This window comes from Amphibalanus amphitrite, unplaced genomic scaffold, assembly GCF_019059575.1.
Source record: "Amphibalanus amphitrite isolate SeventyFive unplaced genomic scaffold, NRLGWU_Aamphi_draft 000101F_arrow, whole genome shotgun sequence".
Classification (NCBI taxonomy): domain Eukaryota; kingdom Metazoa; phylum Arthropoda; class Thecostraca; order Balanomorpha; family Balanidae; genus Amphibalanus; species Amphibalanus amphitrite.
Window position 1 is genome coordinate 752,602 of NW_024881596.1, and position 22,586 is coordinate 775,187.

Genomic DNA, 22,586 nt, shown 5'->3' on the forward strand with positions numbered 1-22,586 from the left:
GGCGCTGGCATTTCAGGGGAGATCATGAGATGACCCTAATTCATCTGGAAACATGAAAATAACGTCATAGAAAGCAGTCATATATTCGTCATCGTACAAAACAGCTGATTTTCAATAGCACCAGTCATCACATGCCCCGTGCATTGCCCAGAAGCTACCGTCGAAAGGCGACCGGCAAAGCACTCGGACAATCTCAAACAGCATATCGTTAGAAAAACACCCGCACTTATTTAATCTTATACACCTATCGATCATTTGTCATACGCTGATACTTTGGAGGAATAAAACCAAGGCCTATGGTTTATTATGGGAAGCAGGGTAATATCCTGAGAAGAGGAGCAGGCTAGTTGGCATCGAATAATGTATGGTGCCGTGCCGACACGGTATTATTTAGGTTTCACAACAGGAGAGGAAGGGCAAATGAATCTCCGAGGTCAATGAAATAGAAGCTATCAACTTATCAATACGAGCATGACAAAGTTCGGATCGCAGCGTTCGTTGGTCATTTGTAGGCTGAAAAAAACGTAGAAGTTCGTCGCAAAGCAGCCTTCGGCATGTTTGTGCCAGATAAATACTTTAATTTCACAAAATGATTGTGAATGTTGACTATTTAGCAAAAGTGATTCGACGAATGTCGTTAATGGGCATCTCTGGTCTGATAGCGGTCAAGCAAGAAACAGACGGGATAGACGCAAATTGTATCACCTGGCAGAGAGGGAATGTGTACCCTTTTTCGCTAATCGCTATATCCAACCCATATGATCGATGCGTTCCTGCGTTGGTCAAGGCACAGTGTCTAAATCTATGTCACACACAATCGTTAAAATGCACATCATCGACAGTTTTATCTGGTATGGCACAGTCTTCGGCCAACTTCCGGGCTAATCTCTATGAATGGTCGAGCACATTATAAAAATAAGCCAGTCGGCTGAAAATGTCCCCAGTGACTGTGATTCGAGTGAGGCCACGCCAATAGAAAGACGGGACCCCATTGAAAGTCTGCCGGCTTGCGACTATAAATATACCTTCTACGCAGCGTTGACAAAGCGCATCAGTCTTAGACCCGAATGAAGCTCTAAAAACGCCCGAGTATGTATTCACAGCGACAGAGCGGGTAGAAGACGTTAAGCTCCAAGTTATTGGTATAAATGTGAGCCGAGGCAAAGTGCCTCGATACAACCGGCCGGTTGGAATTGACCCGACCGTTCCGCCAGTGACTTGGTCATACCGCGGGACGATCACAGCAGCGTTCTGGGGACAGCTACAGCACCCCCTTTCATTTAGAGCCCTCATTTAGACCAATCTTCCTCGGCAGGATAACTTAGCATAGTTATTGGCATCACATTCACCACTTAATCCTTGTCCCAGTGTTACAACCAATTGGTTATATTCCATCACACAGTTTCTCGTCTCCTCGCTCGGAAGAGGCAACATTTCATCCCCTCCCAGTGTGCCATTCCACTCATGCTTTATATGTAGAAAGATGGACGTTGACAAAATCTCACTCGCTTTCCGTCCACATTCTGTCGACTGCACGATGTGGAACTGAAATCCATTCACTTTCGAAATGCTTCCACTTTCGCCAAAAGACAACGACAGCCTGAAATCGGCTAGTCCATCGTCGGCAAACATCAAAGATTGACCGCGCGACTCGTGTCGAGTCGGTCAGTGGTCGGTGGTCGACGGTCCATGTCGGCAGTCAGAGGTCGGAAGCACGATGTCAGTGGCAGGTGGTTGGCGACCTTAGGTCGATGATTCGATGCCAGACGTGATCAGGTGGTCGGTACTGCCTGTATGACTGTGCTCACTCAGATGGTGGGCACATTCTCGACCTCCACATCCACGTAGGACAGCGGAAACTGTCCAGAGACGCCGCGCCGGCTGCCGTAGCCCCAGTCGTTGTTCAGTTTTCCCACGACCAGAAGCATGTCGCCAGCCTGTAGAGAGATCAGCGGACAGACCGCGAGTCACTCTTCTGCCGTTAGGGAGTGTGGAGTGTGGAAGCTCAGCGGCTGGCTACTGGAACTGAGGAGGGTAGATCAACGTCTGAGGATCCGCGGACTATGGAGCAGTAAAAATATGGAGCCAAACCATAGTTGATGGTTGCGAGGATGGCGATTCCCGGTCTCTAGTATGATACCGAGCTGATCGACTGGTTGAGTTAGAAACGATGAGGGTGATCACGGCGGAATTAGCAAATGGCAAGCGAATAGAGCTGATGGGAAATAAAGAAACGGAGAGGAAAAGCAAGATGGAAAGAAAACGGAGATAAAAGAGAAAAAATAAAAAGATTGATTGTCCGAATTCCAAAATCAGCGATTTGATGGAACATGTCGAAGTTCGCCAATATTTGACGGGTGTGACAAAGTGGACGAAAATATGGACGAATATATTCATCAGACGGATGGATAAGATTGGATGAATGAATGAATTACGCCACGGAGGAGCAATCAGCAACAAAACAGATTCAGGGCGTCGATACAACAAATACGATATGATTATGAGAAGAACTAATTTCCATCCACTGAAGGCACAGGCACAGATCGCCTGAACATAACTAGATAGGTCTCTAATAAGGCCAAAAAGTAAATCTGTTAAATTACAAGATATAATTATATCTGACTGAGTCAACTTATGACTACATAAGCATTCAGACTCCAGATTCTTGATCATACATTGCGGCCCACACTCCCAGGGCCCCGCTTCAGTGACTCAGCCACTGACACTTCAATGATGCAATGCAACAGGCGGTCCCTAACTACGCTAAAACTACTCAGCGCTACTACTACCAGCTAAAAGAGCCAGGACAAGGCCAAGCCGCATATTAAGCACTAACCCTAACTACGTCCTTGTCCCACCTAGCTACATGAGCGGTTTCAGGCGGCGCAGGCCACTCACCTTAAAACCCAGATCGTACTTCTCCTGAGGTACGAAGTCGTACAGCGCCATCGCGCGCTGACCCTGAGCGGGCGGACCGTCGGGGCTGGTGGGCTGCGACTCGGGGCTGGTTGACTGGCTCGAGGACAAGCCCGGGGCTGGAGGGAGCGGGGAGGCCGCTCCAGGCAGGGACACGGAGAGGGAGGTGGGCAGAGGGACCGTCTCTCGGACGTGGTGAGCCGGTACCAGGCCGTGCCGGTCCCCCACTTGGCAGAGAAGCCAGTCGGCCGTCACACGACGAACAAGTACCAGAGAGTCGCCCGCCTGCACGGAAAGGGTGGAGGAACGTCAGAGATGGATAACATACGAGGGCACAAGCAACAGCTACAACACTACCAAGAAACACCATTCTGTGAACAAGATAAAACATATTAACGATAATGTCAAACAATCAAGAGGCTATCAGAATGAGTGTTCCCGGTTGCATGATAAGTTGATACCGTGTGTTTACCTTAAATGGGAGGTCGCCAGGCGCCGAGGAGTGAAAGTCGTACAGGGCTACTGCTTGTGGTGTGGTTGACGTCACCTAGAAACAAAAGATAATTAGCAGTTAGAACTGAGGACGGCAGGCACACGATGTTTACCAGCTATCATGAGAGGATCAGCAGGAGCGAACAAATCACTTATCAATAAATAGACGAGGTGTGTATAATAAATTCAACCAAACGTTTTCTTCCGCTACCTTAGATAGGTCGAATAGCCTCAGCAAATTATTTTTGCCGATTGACGGTTGAATTCGAGAAAAGTCAAAAATGTAGTTATAACGCGAAAACTTCGGCGATTTAATAGATTACGCGCATCTAATTGCGAATGAAAAAGGCCCTGGAGCATCAAAATTTCAACTTGTATCCAAACTTCCACAGTCCATGTTGTAAAATCACCCATCCGTGCATCCTTACTCACCGGTTCGACGGGCAGTCCCCAGTTCAGTGGTGGAGCGTCGCCGGACCCCCGATGGGCATCCACCGTCGAAGACGTCACTCGTGCCGCCCCTGCCGACGCGCCGCCACGGTTCCTCCTCAGCACGACCCCCTCCGAACGATCACATCGGTCTCCTGTATCCACCAGGTCACCGTTTTCGGCCAACGAGTCGCCATTATGAAGAGCGGGGCTGGTGGTTGAAGAGGTGACGCCAGCTCTGTCCGGAGAAGTGACTGAGGATCGAGCCGAGCCTTCACCGGATCTGGCACCAGCCGGAGAGACGGATGAGGCGTGAGCCGAGCCGACCGGAGAGCTCAATGACTCAACGGTTGTGCGACTCAGTGCCTCTCCCGCTGCATGACTCACTGACTCTCCCACCGTGAGACTCGCTGACTCGCCGGCCGACTGTCCAGCCGAGTCATCGGCCGATTCGTGGCTGACGGTGGTATAGACGGTCAGAACCAGAGGAGTAGAAGACGGGACCGGTGGGGAGCTGGTGGCTGATCTTGTTGGTCGCGCAGTTCGAGGGCTGGTTGGGGGACTAGCTGGTGGACTACCTGGAGGACTAGCTGCAGGGCTAGCTGCGGGACTGGCTGGATGGCTTCTTACAGGACTGGCTGGAAGACTGCTAGTTGGACTGGTAGAAAGACTAGCTGAAGTACTTGCTGATGTGCTTGTCGCGGCTCCAGCCGACCGGATGGTATCGGACCTGCTTACCGGAGCTTCAACTGCTTGAGACACAGAGCCGGAAGGCTCACTGGGTGAGGTTCCAGACGCACTCTCGCCATCCTTAGACAGTGACCCCGACGAGCCTCTGGTCACCATCTTATCCGAGGTCGAGTCAGCCCGGGTGATCCTCCCAGCCCACACGGTCTCCCGTCCAAACGGCGCGCCGTGGTGCGCCGTCCTGCCCGGCCCGTCTCTGGTGAAAGGACTGTGGTTAAGCTGAGAGGCAGTACGACTGACTCGGCCTGCCCAGCCCGAGTCTCTGTGAGCCGAGCTGCTGTTGGAGCCCGCCCAGCCGGCCGACGGGGTCAGACCGCTACCCGCGGGACCCGCTCGGCTGTGGCGTGGCGGTGCGGTGACAGAGGAAGTCGATGCGCTTGCGGATTGACCGGCCTGTCCGTCTGCCGGTAGCGGATGGAATGGATTATAGCTGGACCTGCTGCTCTGGGTGGCTGATGATGAGCCCTCCTGACCGCTGTCGAAGGAACTCCTCTCCGCTCCACTCCCCTGTGGGTCTCCAGAGGCCACTCCGCTCGACCGGCGCGACCAGGGGTCCGCCCCAGCTGGCTCGCTCTGCGTGTCAGAGATAACGGCCGCAGACGCGCTGTCCAGCGAGGGCGTGGCGCTGGATCTGCGGGACGAGTCATCCGCCGCGGATCTGGAGCTATCCGCAGCGGACCTGGTGCTGGAGTTCCGTGACACCGAGCCGCCGGCCAGGTTCCCGGAACTGCCGGTAGATGTCAGGGCGGACGAGGAGTGGTCGCGGTGTAGCGGGGAGGCGGCCGGTCGGTCTGACGTGCGGCGGACTCCCATCAGGAACGGGTTACCGCTCTCCGAAATGGGCTCCGCCAGCCGGTCGGCCGCCGCAGAGTCCATTTTTAGCGTCTCTTCATAGGACGGTGGTGAGCCCTGGCAAAGAGAGACAGAATCAGCAACAACATCCATTGTCACCACAGCAAATATTCATGCACCAGAGATAACCAAAACTCGTCCGCACACATTTTCATTAATGTCCCATCTTAGATTGATCATTCTTCTCCCCATAGCATGCCAGGAGAGCACCAAGTCAGGACACATACGAGAATGACGTATCGTCATTAATGGTACTACAGAATCATTTGAACAAAGCGGTCATCGAAACGCCAAATCAAACCGGTACATATCGGTTGGGTGTGGTGGCGATAAAGTCACGAGGCTGTGACGAAATCAGCACCGCATGCGACCGATATCGCCACGATATCAACGGTGTCGACTGTCGACTGTCAATAGGAAGAGCAAGAGCACCGCATTTCGCAAAAGCATATCGAATGAAAGTTTTACTTTGTCCAGCACTCTATGCGTTCTTTGGAAGTTCAGTACAGGTTTATGCTTGCCACCTTTTACAATAGTTTATTGAGAATATAGTACTCACCAGCGCAGCCTGCAGGTTAGGAGGCGGCGGCCGCGGCGGCGGCGCCCTCTTCCGTGACTGCTGTTCTGCCCGGCGAGCCTCTTTGTCCGACTTGCGCGAGCGTCCATGGCGCCCCGAGGACCGCGCTGGCCGAGACGGCGGCGGGTCCGGGTCGTTTCCGTTCCGATCCACCAGCTCCAGCACGGGCCGCCTGCCGATAGAACAGATGAGCGGTAAGACTTTTCGATCGGAAACGGAAATAAAAAAATCACAAGAATTTAAGACAGCTAGCTGACATACTTCAGACTGAAATGGAGGGTCTGGACCCGCAGGAAATGGGGGAAGTAAATGAAAAAAAAAGATGAGAAGACGGTCTGGAGAGGCATACCTCAAACCTCCCTTCAACACCAGCTTCCGTCTGCCATATCTGAACGCCTTCGACTTCCTAAACTTCTCTTCCAGTTCGCATGGAGGCACGCGCGGCAGATGGACCAGGGGACCAGCGTGGGCACTGCTCCGCATCACACCGTCAGGCTGGTCCCGCGCCGCTGCTCCTTCTGCCGGACGGCCATCTCGGCCGGCGGGCCGAGGCTCCCAGACGCTCAGACCCTCCGCACGACTGGCACTGCAGGAGCGAGATGAGGCGGCGCTGCCGGACCGGCGCTCTCGCCGCTCCCTGCGCTGTCGGCGGGACTCGGATCCCTCTCGGCTTCCCTGGCGGCGCGCCGCAGCCGGCTGTCTGCTGGTGCGAGGCGGCGACTCAGATCGTCGGCGGCGCGGGCGGGATTTCTCCGAGCGCGGGCGGGCTCCGGTGGCAGAATCGGCCCAGTAGGGTGGCGGGGGCTCAGGGTACAGGGGTAGCTCGGACTGAGGCCGGCCGCCGCTCGCCATATTGGCCAATGCTGGGTGGATTTGGATGTCTTGGCTCGAGCACAACCCACAGAGAGCTTTGATGTCTCGGGCTCAACACAACGCACAGGAGCTGAGTGTGTCGCGTGACTCTCGGCACCACTGCGCCACTTGCTAACTGGTGGTGGCCGCGAGTGGGCGCCACCTGCACAGCGATAGGACGACGATAGGGGCGATTTGCCGCTGGCGTCACACGCGATACTAAGCCTTGTGGCGTGGTTCGCAATCAGTGGTCCGCTATCAACAGCAGAGTGGGATGAGTAATCCGAAGGTTGATAGGACCTGCAGGCTAACGCAGCGTATTTAACAGGTGGTGGAGATGACTGGAGCAACGCAAAAAGAGATTTCGATCTGATTTCGATAGGATATCGTGTTCCAAAAGAAGCAGGTAAATATGAAAATAATAGCTATAGGGTATAGAATTGACCACACTAGGAATAAAACAACGAATAAAACAGATGCGGTAAAAGCCATCGGTGTTCATCGGCTTTTGACCACTAGGGTGAAGAGTGGACCGGCGGCTCGGAAGTTAGCTTAAGCGAAAGCGCCCGGGAGACAGTGGGACGATAACATATAAAGCGTCACAGGGCTGTTGCTCACCTGTTGTTGGCGGGTTGTGACGAACTCCTGACGAACCCCACCTCCACTCCGGTGGGGGCGGGGGAGGGGGCGCCCGGGGGCGGCGGGGGCGGCGCCGTGCGCACCGGCACACGCTGATCACCGCCCAGCCTCTGTAAGAGCACGGAGATGAGCAAGCGACGCAGACAGGTGTAGGTGGCGGCCCAGAGGACGACAAAAAGCCGCCAGCGAGACGCAATGGACAAACACAGATAACAAATATGACATCACGATGTAACATAGCGTTAGCATATGGTTGCAAAGCTTCCAGTTTCACACAACGACTCACCTACTTTCTGCTCAGCTGCGTAAAGTGTAGGTAATAAAGGGTGCGACAAAAGTTTGTATGCTTTCCATCTATCTGAGACAATCTGGTATATTTCCAATAGGTATGCTCCTAAATATAGTGTTGCTGAGAATGTCCTTGAATTCCTGCATCCTTCCCTGAGGCAGGGATTAGGTAGCTGCACAGCTGACCTTGACCAATAGGGTGACTAGCCTGGGTCATTGCCTACCCAGTGATCAGTGCATGAACCACTGCCCAGACATGGGGGTCAAACTTTACAGTTTAGAGGTGCGTAGTTGCGCTATTAGCTAACAGCTGGTGCCACTCATCAACTGTTACTCACAATCCTCACTATTGATTGAACTCTGGTTCCACCCCACAGGCCAAAGCTGGTGCAACATACTAGATTTGTATCGCCAGCTTCAGGGTTGTGCCGTCGGTCGGAGTCTGCAGTTTGCCCAAAGTCAGAGTTGCAGTTGCTAAAATCTTACTGACTCTGACTCCAGAGTCCAGAGTCAGAGTTGACACTGAATTGCTCAGTCATGCAATTTACCTGGTTGCTTGATGATATGTATTATTTTGCTCTTGACCTTCCAGACCCAGATTTTGTTGAAGGACATACCCATTTTGGACGAATATTTCTTTGCAAAAGCTGAAGATGGCTACTGTATCAAAACTTGTTTTCATTAATGCATAATATCTTGATCTAAGAAGTACTTATTGGCAATGCAAGGCCTTGGAACTCACAAAGAGTCGCCTGAGCCCTGAGGCATGATAATCTCGCACATGAAATTTGATTTCATTACATGGACTTAATGAGAACTATGTCTGGAGTCACAGCTGGAGACGGAGTAAGAGTTGGCAAGGGTTGATTTTGCAAAGTTGGAGCCAGAGTCAGAGTCAAGAGTCATCTTAAAATCAATTGAGTCAGCACTCCGCAGCCCTAACCACTGCACTGGCCAGCTTTGTTTGTCACCATCAGCCATCAGAGGGGTGTTCACGGGCACCGCACACTGCTGCGTGCGGTGTGTGCGGTGCGTCCAGCAGGCGTGGGGGTAGGGGATGCCGAATGGGTAGGCGGCTCTGACGTCACGGCTGCGTGCGGTGGACGGTCCGCTGTGGCCAGTCCCGACCGGCCACAGCGGTCGCTGTGTGCGGTGACAGAAGGCTAATGTAGGGACGCAGTGGGCGGAGCTTGGAGGCTGTGTGCGCTCCGACCGCACACAGGGCACCCACAGGGCCCCTCAGGACAATCAGCCAGCACGAGACTGCACGCTGTTATGAAGTGTTCCTACTTCTTTATCTGCTTGAGCTGAACCAAACTGTAATGCATCCAAACTCAGTTGGGCAAACTAGGCGGTGGGAATCAAAATATGGAGGCATCAAAATATTGATTCTAGTGGGCGGAGCTTTGACCATATATGGGCATAGAATCAATATTTTGATTCAATTTGGGACATTCCCACCTTCAGACGACCCGTTACGGCGGAAATAACCCCCATGACGGCGAGATTTTTTGACAAGTCAATACAAAAAACTTCCCCGCTTCAATTTTTCGCTGCACGGCTATCAGCCGTTTGTCGCGCGTACCTTTACGAGTGGCATAAAGATTTCGCCGCCATAATTCAACAAAAACGTGCTGTTAAAACTTGCTCTGTTTATCATTAACGATGAGCCTTTGTAATTTTTTCATAATTTTGTCTAAAAGAAAATAAAAAATGCGTTATTTAGTTGTATAATTCATTTATAAGAAATATTCTTTTTCTTTGTATCTAGCCACGATTTCCGGTTCCCGCCATTTCGCGCCGGCGTCGTGGGTGTTTGGATGCAACGTAGTGCTCCCGGTTTTGTTTTGTTTAAGCGACCTTTTCTGAAGTGTAAGTAACAATGGATCATATTTTAAGATACTTTGAAGTGTGTTTTTCAATTTCAGGCATGTGATCTTAACGTTTCTTACCGAAAACTCGTTTTAAGAGATGGTTTTAGGAACATGGCGCGGTAGCGACGTCAGCGGCGCGGGACGCCTTCTCACTCTTCTATTGTCTTTTTAAGCTATATTTTTTTGAAAATGATGTCTTAGGTGTAGTATTTCAGTGAAATATGATGTCCTTTAAAAGTTACGGTATAAATTAGTTACAAGAAGCCTCATGTTTTGTCTCACATGATAGAATTGTTGGGTGGACTCATGAAATGGGGGCAGTGCATGTCCAGTATTTTACATAATTTGGATGTTTTAGCCTCTGCTTGTGTCTCACTCACCCAATTGTTGCTACAACTTTAATTTGTAGCATTTAAATTTTTAAGGGCAACTAGGTTATTGACTTGTTCCGAGTTAAGATTGAATGGTCGTAGTGCATGTTCGTGTTTGCCTTATCTAAATATTAGGTATGTATGCTTGGCTTGTAATTGCTTCGCCCAATTTTGCTACAAATTCAATGATGCTTATTTTAAGTGTAACAAAAGCAACTTGCTGAATGGTGTAAGCCATATTTACATTATGCGTGATCTTCAAGAAAATTACGTGTCTAATGTACGTCAGTCCAGGGAATGCTGGATAGTTAATTTTCAGGATTGTCCATGCCAAAGTTAATTTCAGAGGCCAGTTTTATCAACACAAATAGCTGCCTGCTGGAATTTTTTGCCTAAAGACTGCTTCACATATGGAGCGTTAACATGATGGGCACGTAAACGGATAGGGCTGTACCGTTCATGCTCTGTATGTGAAGTAACTTTTAGACAAAAAAATCCAGCAGCCACCTATTTTTCTGTTGGTACAACTGGCCTCAGATCTACTTTTATGGCAGAATTTATATAACTGCATGAGATGACAGTTGTTGGCGCACCTGGTGGCGTTCAGTGGAAATTTAAGTGACATTAAGTATTTAATTTTTTATTGAATATATTCTAAAATTAATAGTTGCTGAACAAGTAGATTAATAACACATATAGTTTCCTAATTTATTGTCCACAAATGTCCTAATTATTGTGTTCTGTTGTTTGCTGCAGGTCAACCAAGGATCAAACACTGGTCGTTGCGGGGATCGGCTTCAGAGGGTCAAGGATGGCGTCTTGAATCGCTGTTCAGTCGACAGGCAACTGTATGACAACGCCATCTCTGTCAACCAGAGCGTCGACCAAAGTAGGGCGGCGTTGCGCGGACCTGGCCGCACCCGACCAACCGGTGGAGTACCTGACTCGGGCTGGGCGGAGACTACCTACATCACGACCTTTTGAACTTTGATCTCGTGGCGAGAAACAATATGACGTAAGGAAGTGTGTATGTGGCTGGCGGGGCCGAGGGTGAAATGCGCCACGTGTTTATCCTGCCGGATGACGACAGCGTCACCAAGCTGTCAAAGAACGAGCAGGTGCAGCGCGTGATGACTGCTATCTCGTCCCTAGAACCGGAGTAGAAAAACGTGCGCATAGCCCAAATGAAGCGAACCAAAACACAGACAGGACTGATAGCTTTTCGGTCGAGAATGTTCTGAAGATGCTGATCAGTAGACCAATTGGTGACCGTTTTCGGTGGTAATATGGGATCTTGTGGTGTTCCAAAGCGACCTGCTTTGGGTGTGGACATAAGTGGCTCAACCTGACAGGATTGATGTTTTAGGTAGCCGTGCTAATCATAAACCCTATATTGAGTGTATCTGTACAAATTTTGTTTTGATGTATTTGATTCGAAACCGAAAATTGCTCTTTGTAATTAGGCAACATCGAGACGTTGAGGTCATTCTCCAGACGTTTATTTGTTTTTTCTTACCTGTCCACGGTATGTCTTATCGGTTAGGTCTCAGTTTCAAATATTATTAACTGCATGTTTTGCAAATACGTAACCATATTGAATAAGAGACGTGTCCTAAAAGTGAGTATTGCTTTGCATGGGATGTGGGCATCAACGACAGGGCTTTGTGATGGCAAATGTGTGGCAATTGCAGGGATCGTTGTGAAATGTGTTATGAATATCATCGTATTATTTGCGAATGCAAATACATCCGTGTATCATATTTTCATTCAAATTGTGCAATTTGTGCAACGGGCTTGAGTATATTGTTCGGCGAAATATCTCTTACTGTAGGCACTCCACAGAAATGGGACGGGATACAGATGCGTAGTAACACATTCATGAACACGTGAAAGACGATAAGTTAACTTTTTTTTTACTCAAAATCAATGCTACAAAGCAGGGATGTGGAGCCGTGAAAATGTCAGACGGCTTCGGCTCCGGAGGAAAAAATCGGTTCCAGCTCCGGCTCCGGCTCCGGCTCCGAGTAAAATGGTCGGGCTTCGGTTCCGGCTCCGACTCAGTACAACCCCTATACGAAGGTCAGCACGGCTCCCTTCACGCATTCCCTCGAAGGCTTGCAGCTTTGAGCAGGGAGCCAGGGTGAGTGCTGAAAATCCCTGGTCTATCGTGGGAATAAGGTCTAGAAAAAAATTACACGATCCTGTGCTGATAATATCTTCATGAATTTATTGAATTTGCATTATTTGCACACAAGAAACATTCCATAAATCAATTTGAAGAGTGAAGTACGTCTGCAGAAAGGACGACGGTGAAAACAGGGCGCCTGAGGCAATTTGATCAAGGTTCGTGAAATTCACACGTGATATTTAGAATCTTGAAGGCCCTTGGAGGGGGGAGAAGCTCCAAATGTCACGTGACTAATATGCCCTCCGGCGCCCTGTTTTCACCGGCGTCCTGCAGAAAGTCGGTTCGCAGAATCAATATATTGATAAACCAGCTGATTTCAGAATCAAAATAATGATTAGCCAGCTGATTGCGGAATCAAAATATTGATTCTCGCCGGGATTAGCCGCCGTGATGAATCAATATCTTGATTATTTTCAAGACGCTTTCCTATACTAACCAAAGAGGTTAGGGCTATTGTTTCGTGCCTGGCGGGTAGCTTCAACGTTGCTCTTCATTTTGTGAAGAAACTATCTTGAAATTGTAGCCGGTTGCTGAAGAATTGACGTTTCTATGGTGGTCTGCACGTATGCCCATATATGGTCAAAGCTCCGCCCACTAGAATCAATATTTTGATGCCTCCATATTTTGATTCCCGCCGCCTAGTTTGCCCAACTGAACTCCAAAAAGAGGCAGAACATTAATTATTTGCTTGAATTCACTTTAACATTACTGTTACTGAATTCCAATTAACAGGGCATTCAGGAGAATATACTTACTTCTGCCATTGTATCACACTCCTAATTGTTGGAGCTTGTTTTCTTGTAATGCGTAACACTTGTCGAATTTTCTAGCGAGAACAGTTTGAAGTGTGATGAAAAACCAATGAAAAACCGCGCCCAACTGCAATGCTCTCGTGATGCTCTCGTTCGAATTTCGCAAGGCCATTCAGTCAAATGTTTGCGCCAGCATACGTCTCGTACACGCCGCTCACGCTTGTCTAAGCTGCTGCCATATACTAAGCGCATTTGGCAGCAGGCGACGAAGGGAGTCGAGCTAATCTCTTCACTCTTGTCCTCACTCACTTCATGCTTTTTCAGCCAACAGTGCTCAGCATGGGAAGCGTTTCACGTTTGTTTGGTTGGTTTATTTTAGCGATGCTAGCTACAAACTGGTGTAATAATGATATATTATAGCGATGAATTGTATTTCAAACGAACATCGTGTCAGCATTTTCTGAGTAAATCCAGTCCCGATCATTTCCGAAGAGATCGAACTTTAGGTAGGTTATGTCGTTTATTGCTCGGGAAATGAGCTTCTATGAAACATTAAAACAGCAATTTGTAACATTTTGCATATAAGAAGTGCATAAACAATAACATTGTCCTTATAAAAACGCCGAATCTGAGCAAATCAAATTCTTCCGCAATAGCAATCTTTGGCACTGTGAGCGAACGGGCAAATTGTCACAGAGGAGTCCCAAATATGCCTTTACTAGAAGTCACTTGATCTTCCATTGCTTGACAAACTGCATACAGTGAATTGCGATAAATCAGAAGAAACGCACCATCATTGTCCCAGTGCTTGGGTTCTGACGCAGAGCAAACTGAATCGAGACCCGGCGCGGTGGCATGCGACGTACTGGCCCGGTCTTCACATCATAAGTTCGTAAACCACAGATACCATCGCGGCGCCGTCAGAGATTACGGGAGGACCGTCCGCCACTCAGGTCAGGTCCTCCAGATGCCCGCCGCAGCCGCCGCTATGGAAGAGGCCACTAGGAGGGCCAGGAGTCCCGCGGACGTGCTGAGACCGTTGGCTCCGTTACAGAGGTAGCTACCGTGACAGAAACACGTCTGAAATGAGATAGGAACATCCGGTTAAAGTCGTATCATTATGATACTAGTTACTGTCAGCACTTATCAGATCATAAATGCGATGAACTTTGGCTACAAATGGGCTAACACTATATCGATAATTGAAATTCACAACCGTAAATGCTGTTGCGATCGGTTCGTAACCAGCTCTGAGAAAACTGATACCATAGCGTGCGATAGCTGGGTATGACAATTGACAGATGATGACCTGCCACCCACAGCCACTCAATCATAAGCCCATCGGAAGGTGGGTGACGTCATACACCGCGTGACATCATGAACAATGGCGTGTCAACAAGAAGGGTAGCAGGCTCATCAGCTATTGCATGGGACCTGTGGGATCTATTGTATTGAAGATAGTAACGGCATCGGCTAACCACAGAGCAGTGTGTTGAACATGACGCCTATGTCGGAAAACACTGACAAGAAATGAAACCCGTGAATCGCCTTCCTTACATTCTAAGCCGCCCTCTCTGGATCTCTGCCGTTGACAGCGCCGTGTCTCACCTCCAGTATGAACGAATTTATCTGCTGCTGGTAGCACCCGTCGTTGACCACGGTAGAGAACACGCCCGTGTCGGCGTTGCCGCTGCGAGCCGAGCCGCAGAAGCGCGAGTAGTTGACGATCTCTGCGGCAGCGACAGTCCAAGTGAGACGAGAGCAGTGCTAGTAGATACTAAACAGGCTTTTTGCTGAACAGAGCAAGCGATAATCTCACCACCGATAGCAGATTCAAATAAGATCTCACGGTCATAAAGTTCAAATCCAAAACAGAGGTTGTCACCACATCGTTCACAGGTCTGCTTGATAGCGAGAGGTCGAGAGTAAGAGAGACAAAGAAAGCGAGAGAAAGGGAGAGAGAGAGAGAGAGAGAGAGAGAGAGAGAGAGAGAGAGAGAGAGAGAGAGAGAGAGAGAGAGAGACCATCGCGACTCCTGCATATTGCACTCACTGAGTTCGTTTGTGGTGACATCGGTGGTCCAGAAGGCGTATTTGACGCACGACTCGCCTCCCTTTGTGTTACACCACAGTTCCGGAGGGCAGCCGCCGCTCTCGCACAGCTCCTGGAGTTTGGTCATGTTCGGTTCTGTGCTGTTCACTGCAATCAGGTGACACCATAGCCGATCAGTCGCGGACTCGACAGTAAAGTCAGTGGGCTGGTATGGGTAGGACGCCAACGGTGGGCCAAAGGCAAAGACGACGCGAGCCAGCGGCTCACAGGTTTGATGCCCATAACGTCAGATATGATAGTCAGTTCAAAGTGAGTTAATTGACGTTACGCGCTGGTTCGGTCGGTAATAAAGTTAACTAGAGAGAAAAGTCAGCCTAGATAAAACTTCAGTCCAAACTATGTCCTGTCAATAAAAAATAACGGTGCAACAATTGACCCTAAATTATTTCAAATTGTTTCTCCTCAGTGCACCGGGAGACTGGGACTGCAACTAAGAGGAAAGACCCTCCCCTCTGACCCTCTGACAGCCACCTACTGGAAAGTACGAAGGGCTCGATGCCCCCCAACGGACCCCCCCCCCCCCCGGGCCCCGACAGCCACCTACTGGAGAGTACGAAGGGCTCGATGCCCCCCCCCCCCCCCAACGGACCCCCGGCCCCGACAGCCACCTACTGGAGAGTACGAAGGGCTCGATGCACGGCTCCGTCTTGCCCTCGCAGGTCGTCTCGTTGTCGATCGGGCTGTTCCAGTCGACCACTCCCGGCCACGTGTACTGCCAGCACCGCATCGCTGAAACGCATAGTCACACGTCGTCATTGCAGCCTCGGAACCGAGTAATGGGGGTGAATTGTGAAACCGCATGAGATTTGGTCACTAACGTCAGCAAGCAGTGTCATCATGGAGTACACCCGTAATCAATAACATTTCACACTACCATAATAATAAAACGTCATACATATTCCTTTAAATCGAGCAACTGAATGCGTAGTCAAAGTTCATCAGCTGGGTGCCCCTGATCAAATAAAACCAATATCAAGAGACAAACAGAGGCAGTACGTTTACAACACGGTCAGCATCAGCAATGAACAAAAACCCTTTATGGTACTGCTTGGCATCCAACAGTGACGCTCTATGAGAGAGAGTGGGCCTTAACCGATAAGTATTGACAAAGAATCACTGGTCAGTGGTCATAGTCAGGGTACGGCGAGGCACATCCATGAGAGTGATACAATATACATACCAGCCGGGTGTCCGAAGTCCCGTCCCCTGCGTACATACCTGCTAGCTGTCCAACGGTGAGCAGCAGCATACAAGCCGCAACTCTCACCAGTACAGCCGACATGGCTGCGGCTCCACCTGTCCCGGAGAGCACAGAGCACAGAGCACTGGGGAACCCACCCCGGCACGAGCACACAGGGAGGCACAGACGGCTAGGCTGCTCCTGTCGCCGTCTGTCCGGCGGCCGCCGGAGTTCTGTCTGATATCAGGGGCAGTGATAGTCGCTCGGCTATCAGGGGATCAGCCGGATCCGGGCCGCTATCAGAGAGGGCCTTGAGGAGTCAGCGACAAGCTACTGTATGAGATCAGGTCGACGTGCCATTATTGATATCCCCACGATCCTCAGTTTCTCGCAGACGAGCAGAGCACACTATGCCTAAAGTCCCATGGCTTGGAGCAATTTGTGCTTTCGAATATCGGAATGTAGCAATCATCCGTTTGTCTGAACTCAAACAAGCTTTGATATTTGCTACCGTAAAGTGACGGGGAATCAAAGGTTGACTGATCATGGACTGACGTAGGTACATTTCATTTCCAATCAATCCTGATAAGACGTCTAATGTACATTGATTCCAATCAAGCCCGATAAGACGTCGACGATAGCAGCATGTTTGCTCGTTGTTAGTGCTGTTCGACCCTCGAAGTAAGCGTTTTGTAATCACTTGTCACTCAACGGACGTCTCTTTGCGAAAAAAAGAATAATAAAACAATAGGAACTGCCAACAATGAGTGTATTATAAATTAATGCATTGCAAAAACGGTGAATTTACACAGGTGAATACGTGTGTCACCAAACCAAGTGACTCCCCCACAAAGTTGCGGGACGAAATGAGAAGATCTGTTAAGGCGAGTTAGCGGCCCCACGGAATGTCTTCTCCACCATCCACCGGTGCGCTAAGGCCACGGAGTCTGCGCCCCTCCTGTTAGTGCGTTATTCGTACGGCGCTACTCAGCTCGAGTAACGATAAACTGATGCGCCTCAGTTTCAACCACAACCCTCACCGATGTTACCGAAGTGTGAGCCCAACAAAGTACGAGCCAAGGGCCAGAGAGTAGCTGAAACCTCCCAGTCTACCCGAAACTGAGGAGGCTCTTTCATTCTCTTCCCACTGCCAACGATAAAACTGCCAGTACCGGAGCTGTGGATGAGTTTGCAGCTACCGAACTTACTCTTTGAGCCGATATTCTCCTGCATTCCGCAAAGCTTGCGTCATATAGACGCCAATATCAGCCAGGCTACCCTACAAACGAGACCCATGCTTAACGTACGCGCCTTGTCACGAATCTAGAATTCGATCTTTGGAATTCTGATAAAAGCATTGGAGACGTAATGTCCAATTTTTAGTCCTAAGGCCCATCCTGTCTTCATTGAGTCACCATTCGTTGATTAATGACTCGCTAGTCAGAGTCGGTGTCAGAGTCATCCGCACGTCCACGAATCGTCTTCTTCTTCTGGGTGACGTGGGACTTGCGCGCGCCGGCGTCGGGAGGAGTCAGCAGGTCACCGCTGTAGTCAATGACACCCGCCTGTGGACACACGGCGAGGGTGACACGGTCAAGGACGACCACAGAGAAGTGAAGGGCGAGAGGGAGTTATACCTATTGCTCACGGAACGGAACGACTTTAGACACGGTAAAAGAGGGTGACATGGTTGGGAGACGCCAAAGAGAGGTTAGGGGCGACATGGACATCGGTCATGAAACGAATGCTGACACGACGGAACGGGAGAAAACAATTACATAGGTTTGCGAAACGGCGGGCGTGTATGGAACAAGCCCTGTTCCCATCGTAACAAAGCTCGCGAGTGGGTGACGTACCTGCGCTATCCTCCACTCCAGCAGGTCGGTGGGGAACTCGTCGTTGTTGCCCAGGTCGCCGAAGCCCACGATGTAGTCCTTGGTCTTGGCGTCCTTCACCAGAGCAATGGTGGGCAGCACCTTGATCTTCAGACGCTCTGAAATAAATAATGTACCGTAAAATATATAACTAAGAACCGTTTCAATGGGCGAGTTTATAACATAGTTTGAATAATTACTATATGAAAAAATAGGCATGTTGCCTTTGGCTAGGACATCAATGAAACAAGAAAAACTAGCAGAACAGTTCTAATTGTGACAAAAAGGACGCTGTTTGTTTTAGCATTCAGATTGAGGAGAAAACTCACGTGTGAGGAAAGGGCACTTTTCGGCGTTGATCTTCACAAACTTGGTTTCCATGTGCTTTTTGGCCAGAATGGCCAGGTGCTTATCAACGATCTTGCACCGGAAGAAGTCGTCACGGTAGAAGTGGCAGACGACGTTCTCGGATTTCTTCGGCACCTCGAAGAAGTCCTTCTCCTCGGGGATTTCCGTGTATTCTCCGTGACCCTGTAGACATTTACGAGTGAAATACAAATAAGGAATTCACAGTTTGGCAAGGTTGGACTCCACAGGCTCTGCATATCTCATTCCAATAAAACGGCGACGAAAATAATAAGTCGCATTTTGTTTGGCAATATTCCATAAAACACAAAACATAAAAGTGGAATGAAATAAATTACAGTCCAGAAAAAAGCGTAACTACCTATAAAGAGTCTGCTTTCAAAAAATAAAAGCACACTCATCACTCATCAGGAGCTCCACAACAGCTCGACGGCTACACAACGCTCTCGCTCACATTGGCGTGCCACTGGTGGCGTTTCTCCTTCATCCGTTTCATCTCGGCGATCCGGTCTCGGCGGATCTTCTCGAGGTCGTCGGTGCCGAGCCGGTCCAGCCGGCTGATCTCGTCATCCAGCTGCTGCTCCAGCTGCTGCGCTGCCGACACCAGCTGCGCCTGCATCGCCGTCTCCATGGCTGAGTCTGTTTAATTGCTCCTGCAAAACTTCTGGAAACAAATGGCATTATTTCATCCTGCTGGCAAAATACCTGAAGTAGCAGGATGAAAGATCTTATGGTTATGTCAACTGTCAATAATCCTATAAATCAATTAACAATTATACTTATGCCTACTGTCAATACTCCCACAATTCCAAGGCCAATCTTTGTTATTCATTTTGACATCACATGACACATTCGAAGTCTTAAACATTGATAGTGCATTTCTTACTAGGCATCAGCATTTTTACACATCTCCTTTGAAAGCCTCTAACATAGCTAAGCTGGTAAAGCATTTGACTCTGAGTAGTAAGAGCCAGGGCCAACTCTAACATTCCATTTGGAACTCCCGGGACAATGGTCTGTGGCAGGTGGGTGGGATAAATTAAGCAATCAGACAGTACTAGTACCACTCAGGCCTATCCAATAATCACTGCTTAGCAAAAACGCTTCAATGTTTCCCCATCCCATCCCTAACCAAGTAATCACTGAATTTATTTATATCAGCAAATCTTTATCTGCTGACCTTCATGCAAGCAAATTTGGTTATAGATATATGTGTCCAAATTCCCCATCATACAAAATATTGTCTGTCATACTTGTCAATTCGGTAAAAGTATACATTAGGTCCGAGTGACTGTTAAAAGATAAAATTTTCATATTCATACATAATTTGACATCCTGAATCCAAAAATGATACTCATATGTCTTGGAAATAAAAGAAAAAACATAATCAATCCTGACCTAACCTTACCTATTTAGTACCTACAACCCCAACCTACAGCCTACAAACCTACAACCTAACAACCTAAAACCTACAAACCTACCAACCTAAAACCTAAAACCTACAACCTAACCTAACCTAGCCTAACCTAAAACCTAATTTTTTTGCTGTTACATATTTGTATCGACAGCGTCACAATTGTCCACTCGGACCTAATATATACTCATACCATCAATCCCATTGCAGTTCATGAGTTCAGATCCCCAATGCTCCTCCCCCCTCCCGTCCCCCTCCCATCATAATTATCACGAGCTGAGTAGTTGCTGTCATGGGTGGTAGAAGTGGACCTCAAATAACATGCTTGACAAACCTGGGTGCTGCCAAAATGTCAATTGGGTGGTTGCCAAATGCCAATTGCCATGACATAGGTAGCCAGCTAATGCCACTGATCTATTTACAAGCTAGCTGAATGACTGATAAGGGGTTAGAGAGGTATTTTCTTAGCAGACATCACCCGAGCTGCCATATCCAGTTAGATAGGTTGGTAGGTTAGGTTGTAGGTTGGTAGGTTAGGTTGTAGGTTGGTAGGTTAGGTTGTAGGTTGGTAGGTTAGGTTGTAGGTTGTAGGTTGTAGGTTGGTAGGTTAGGTTGTAGGTTGTAGGTTGTAGGTAAGGTTAGGTCAGGTTAGATTATGTTTTGTTATATATTTAACCATGAAAAGACAATTGCTGCGCACGTAAGACGTAGAAATGGCAGCTCGGGTGACGTCTCCTAGGAGTACCGTTAGAGCTACCTAGCTACAAAATATCAGTGTACTTTTCACTACTATCTTGGATAATCTTCTTTTAGAATTTGGTCACTACTATCTTGGATAATCTTCTTTTAGAATTTGGGGCCTCTGGAATTAAAAAAAAATACAAATACTATAATAGCAGTGCAACTCACTACAAGTCAGCCAAAATCATATTGTATTCATAAAAAAGAACCGAGACACAGTTTGCAGTTTGCGATCTTACAAATATCCAACTGTGGTATTCTGTCTTATCCCACCAAAAAAAAGATGTGTGTGGATGAACAGCGTAGACGGCCAAACACTTGTTTAAAATCAAAATGTGAAACATTTTGAGCCATATTGCACCATTCAGCTTTAAGTGATGCTCCCAACACAACTAACAGAGAGAACCATCACAATAGGTATTGCCATCCAGGCATGATAGCTTCTTTAATGTTTCTGCACCTAACCATGGATTAGGTATTCCTGGATCGGACACTCCGCCGATTTTCCGACCACCCGGCGGCGGCGGCGGATTTCACAACGGCGAGGGCGCTGGCGTCATTTTAGCATTGCGGGCTATGGGCGGAGCGTGTCTTTTTGTATACTTTTGTCGTTTATTACTTACCTATAACCGATTTTGATGAAAATTTTTTGTGAACCAGGTAGAACAGGAATTGAGGAATGTCATGGAAATATTCTTTTCCCAGTTTTGATTTAAGAAGTTGCTTAAATTCTGCTGACAAGTGAGGGTTCGTGATTACAGCCGAAGAGCCAATTTTGGAATAAAGTTAAGTTTTATGCGATAACATGTAAATAAGTTGATATTTGTATTAAATCATCGATAGGAACTTGTTTGACTGCCGAGGAACGATGATATTTCATGATAAATTGCATCGGCAAGTCAAGAATACCGGCTCAGTTTATCGGCATCAGGTAATGATTCCGTACGTGATAGTGACTAAATGGAGCCATAATAATTATAAGAAAGGACTAAAAATTATGTTTAAAGTGTCTGAAATTGTGTCTTATTAGCTAAAGTTCGCTAATTTCGCCCTCCATTACCGCGTTTTTAGCACGCAAGCCGGTGCGGCGGCCGCCGGCGCACTCGCCGCCGATGTTTCGGAGCTCCGCCACCAGGGCGGCCGCTTGGTCGCCGGCGCTAGTGTTGGGGAATAGGGAGTGTCCTATCCAGGAATACTTCATCCATGACCTAACCATGGCAGACAAAGGCAAAGAAATGGTGAGACTTAGACAGGTGACCTCCTTCACCCCACAGGTACAACAAATCAATGAAAAAAAATGAAATGGGGTCACTCTTGCCTTTCCGAAAATTAACAGAACTACCTACTGCAAATACTTTATTATCTATCAAAAACAACAATCATCTTGGTTCCCAGCCACACACGAATCCCGAGAGAATGCCAACGCCTTTACTTGGGTTCCATGTAACTTTGTGATAAATTAAAATCCCTATTTATATACACTGTGGTTAAATCCTTCCCTAAATTTTGTTTTTGAAAACTGTTTCTTTCCAAAACACTTGCCAATTTTATTTATATTTTTAATAAAAACAACATGGGCCGCTATAAATCAACAAAATCAAGTATAGGGAGAAATTTTAGAAGTTTATATAAGACACCGCTAGTTTCTATCAACTTTTTTTCCTTGATAGCTATCTATAACCAGTTACCGTGCCAGTTACTCAGCTATTTGTATACAAATCTAGCGCATATGTTTCTTTTAATGATAAAACGCCAGTACTAAACTATCATGTATGAACAAACAAGTTTTTTTCAAATATTAATCAAGCAGCTGGTTATTGAGTAGCCCAGACATTTAACATTACATAAACCTGTCTGTAAAAAAATGCAACTCCATTGAGATTTTACATTTCAAACACCTCTTTCAAAGTCGATGCATGAGC

At 48.2% G+C, this 22,586-nt stretch overlaps 3 protein-coding genes and 1 long non-coding RNA gene across 9 annotated transcripts; 1 reads left to right on the forward strand and 3 right to left on the reverse strand.

Annotated features, from left to right (window-relative positions):
* Positions 1-67: 67 nt before the first annotated feature.
* LOC122380574 (cell wall protein AWA1-like) lies at positions 68-13,375 on the reverse strand. Of its 3 annotated transcripts, none has more exons than XM_043363852.1 (7): positions 12,981-13,375; positions 7,484-7,614; positions 5,996-6,185; positions 3,841-5,493; positions 3,389-3,463; positions 2,899-3,201; positions 68-1,937 (listed from the first exon to the last, which is right to left on the reverse strand). In XM_043363852.1, exons 1-7 carry the CDS (start codon positions 12,987-12,989, stop codon positions 1,809-1,811), a joined length of 2,490 nt encoding a protein of 829 aa, XP_043219787.1. In that variant the 5' UTR covers positions 12,990-13,375; the 3' UTR covers positions 68-1,808. The 3 variants fall into 3 exon arrangements, with proteins under 3 accessions (XP_043219787.1, XP_043219786.1, XP_043219785.1); XM_043363851.1 differs by lacking the exon at positions 12,981-13,375 and adding an exon at positions 8,699-8,794; XM_043363850.1 differs by lacking the exons at positions 7,484-7,614; positions 12,981-13,375 and adding an exon at positions 6,363-6,998.
* Positions 9,142-11,803, forward strand: LOC122380578. The gene is made up of 2 exons (XR_006256347.1): positions 9,142-9,664; positions 10,794-11,803. It is a non-coding gene; the product is annotated as an uncharacterized LOC122380578 (long non-coding RNA).
* Positions 13,376-13,478: 103 nt separating the features above from the next.
* LOC122380577 lies at positions 13,479-16,525 on the reverse strand. The gene is made up of 5 exons (XM_043363861.1): positions 16,308-16,525; positions 15,702-15,818; positions 15,030-15,176; positions 14,586-14,707; positions 13,479-14,057 (listed from the first exon to the last, which is right to left on the reverse strand). The coding sequence occupies exons 1-5, from the start codon at positions 16,369-16,371 to the stop codon at positions 13,932-13,934; spliced, it is 576 nt and encodes a 191-aa protein (XP_043219796.1). The 5' UTR covers positions 16,372-16,525; the 3' UTR covers positions 13,479-13,931.
* Positions 16,526-17,024: 499 nt separating this feature from the next.
* On the reverse strand, positions 17,025-22,333 carry LOC122380576 (thioredoxin domain-containing protein 9-like). 4 transcript variants are annotated; one of them, XM_043363860.1, is made up of 5 exons: positions 22,302-22,333; positions 18,964-19,173; positions 18,473-18,674; positions 18,126-18,262; positions 17,025-17,834 (listed from the first exon to the last, which is right to left on the reverse strand). In XM_043363860.1, the coding sequence occupies exons 2-5, from the start codon at positions 19,138-19,140 to the stop codon at positions 17,706-17,708; spliced, it is 645 nt and encodes a 214-aa protein (XP_043219795.1). In that variant the 5' UTR covers positions 19,141-19,173; positions 22,302-22,333; the 3' UTR covers positions 17,025-17,705. The 4 variants fall into 4 exon arrangements, with proteins under 4 accessions (XP_043219795.1, XP_043219793.1, XP_043219792.1 ...); XM_043363858.1 differs by lacking the exon at positions 22,302-22,333 and adding an exon at positions 22,011-22,128; XM_043363857.1 differs by lacking the exon at positions 22,302-22,333 and adding an exon at positions 21,983-22,093.
* Between the last annotated feature and the right edge of the window lie 253 nt (positions 22,334-22,586).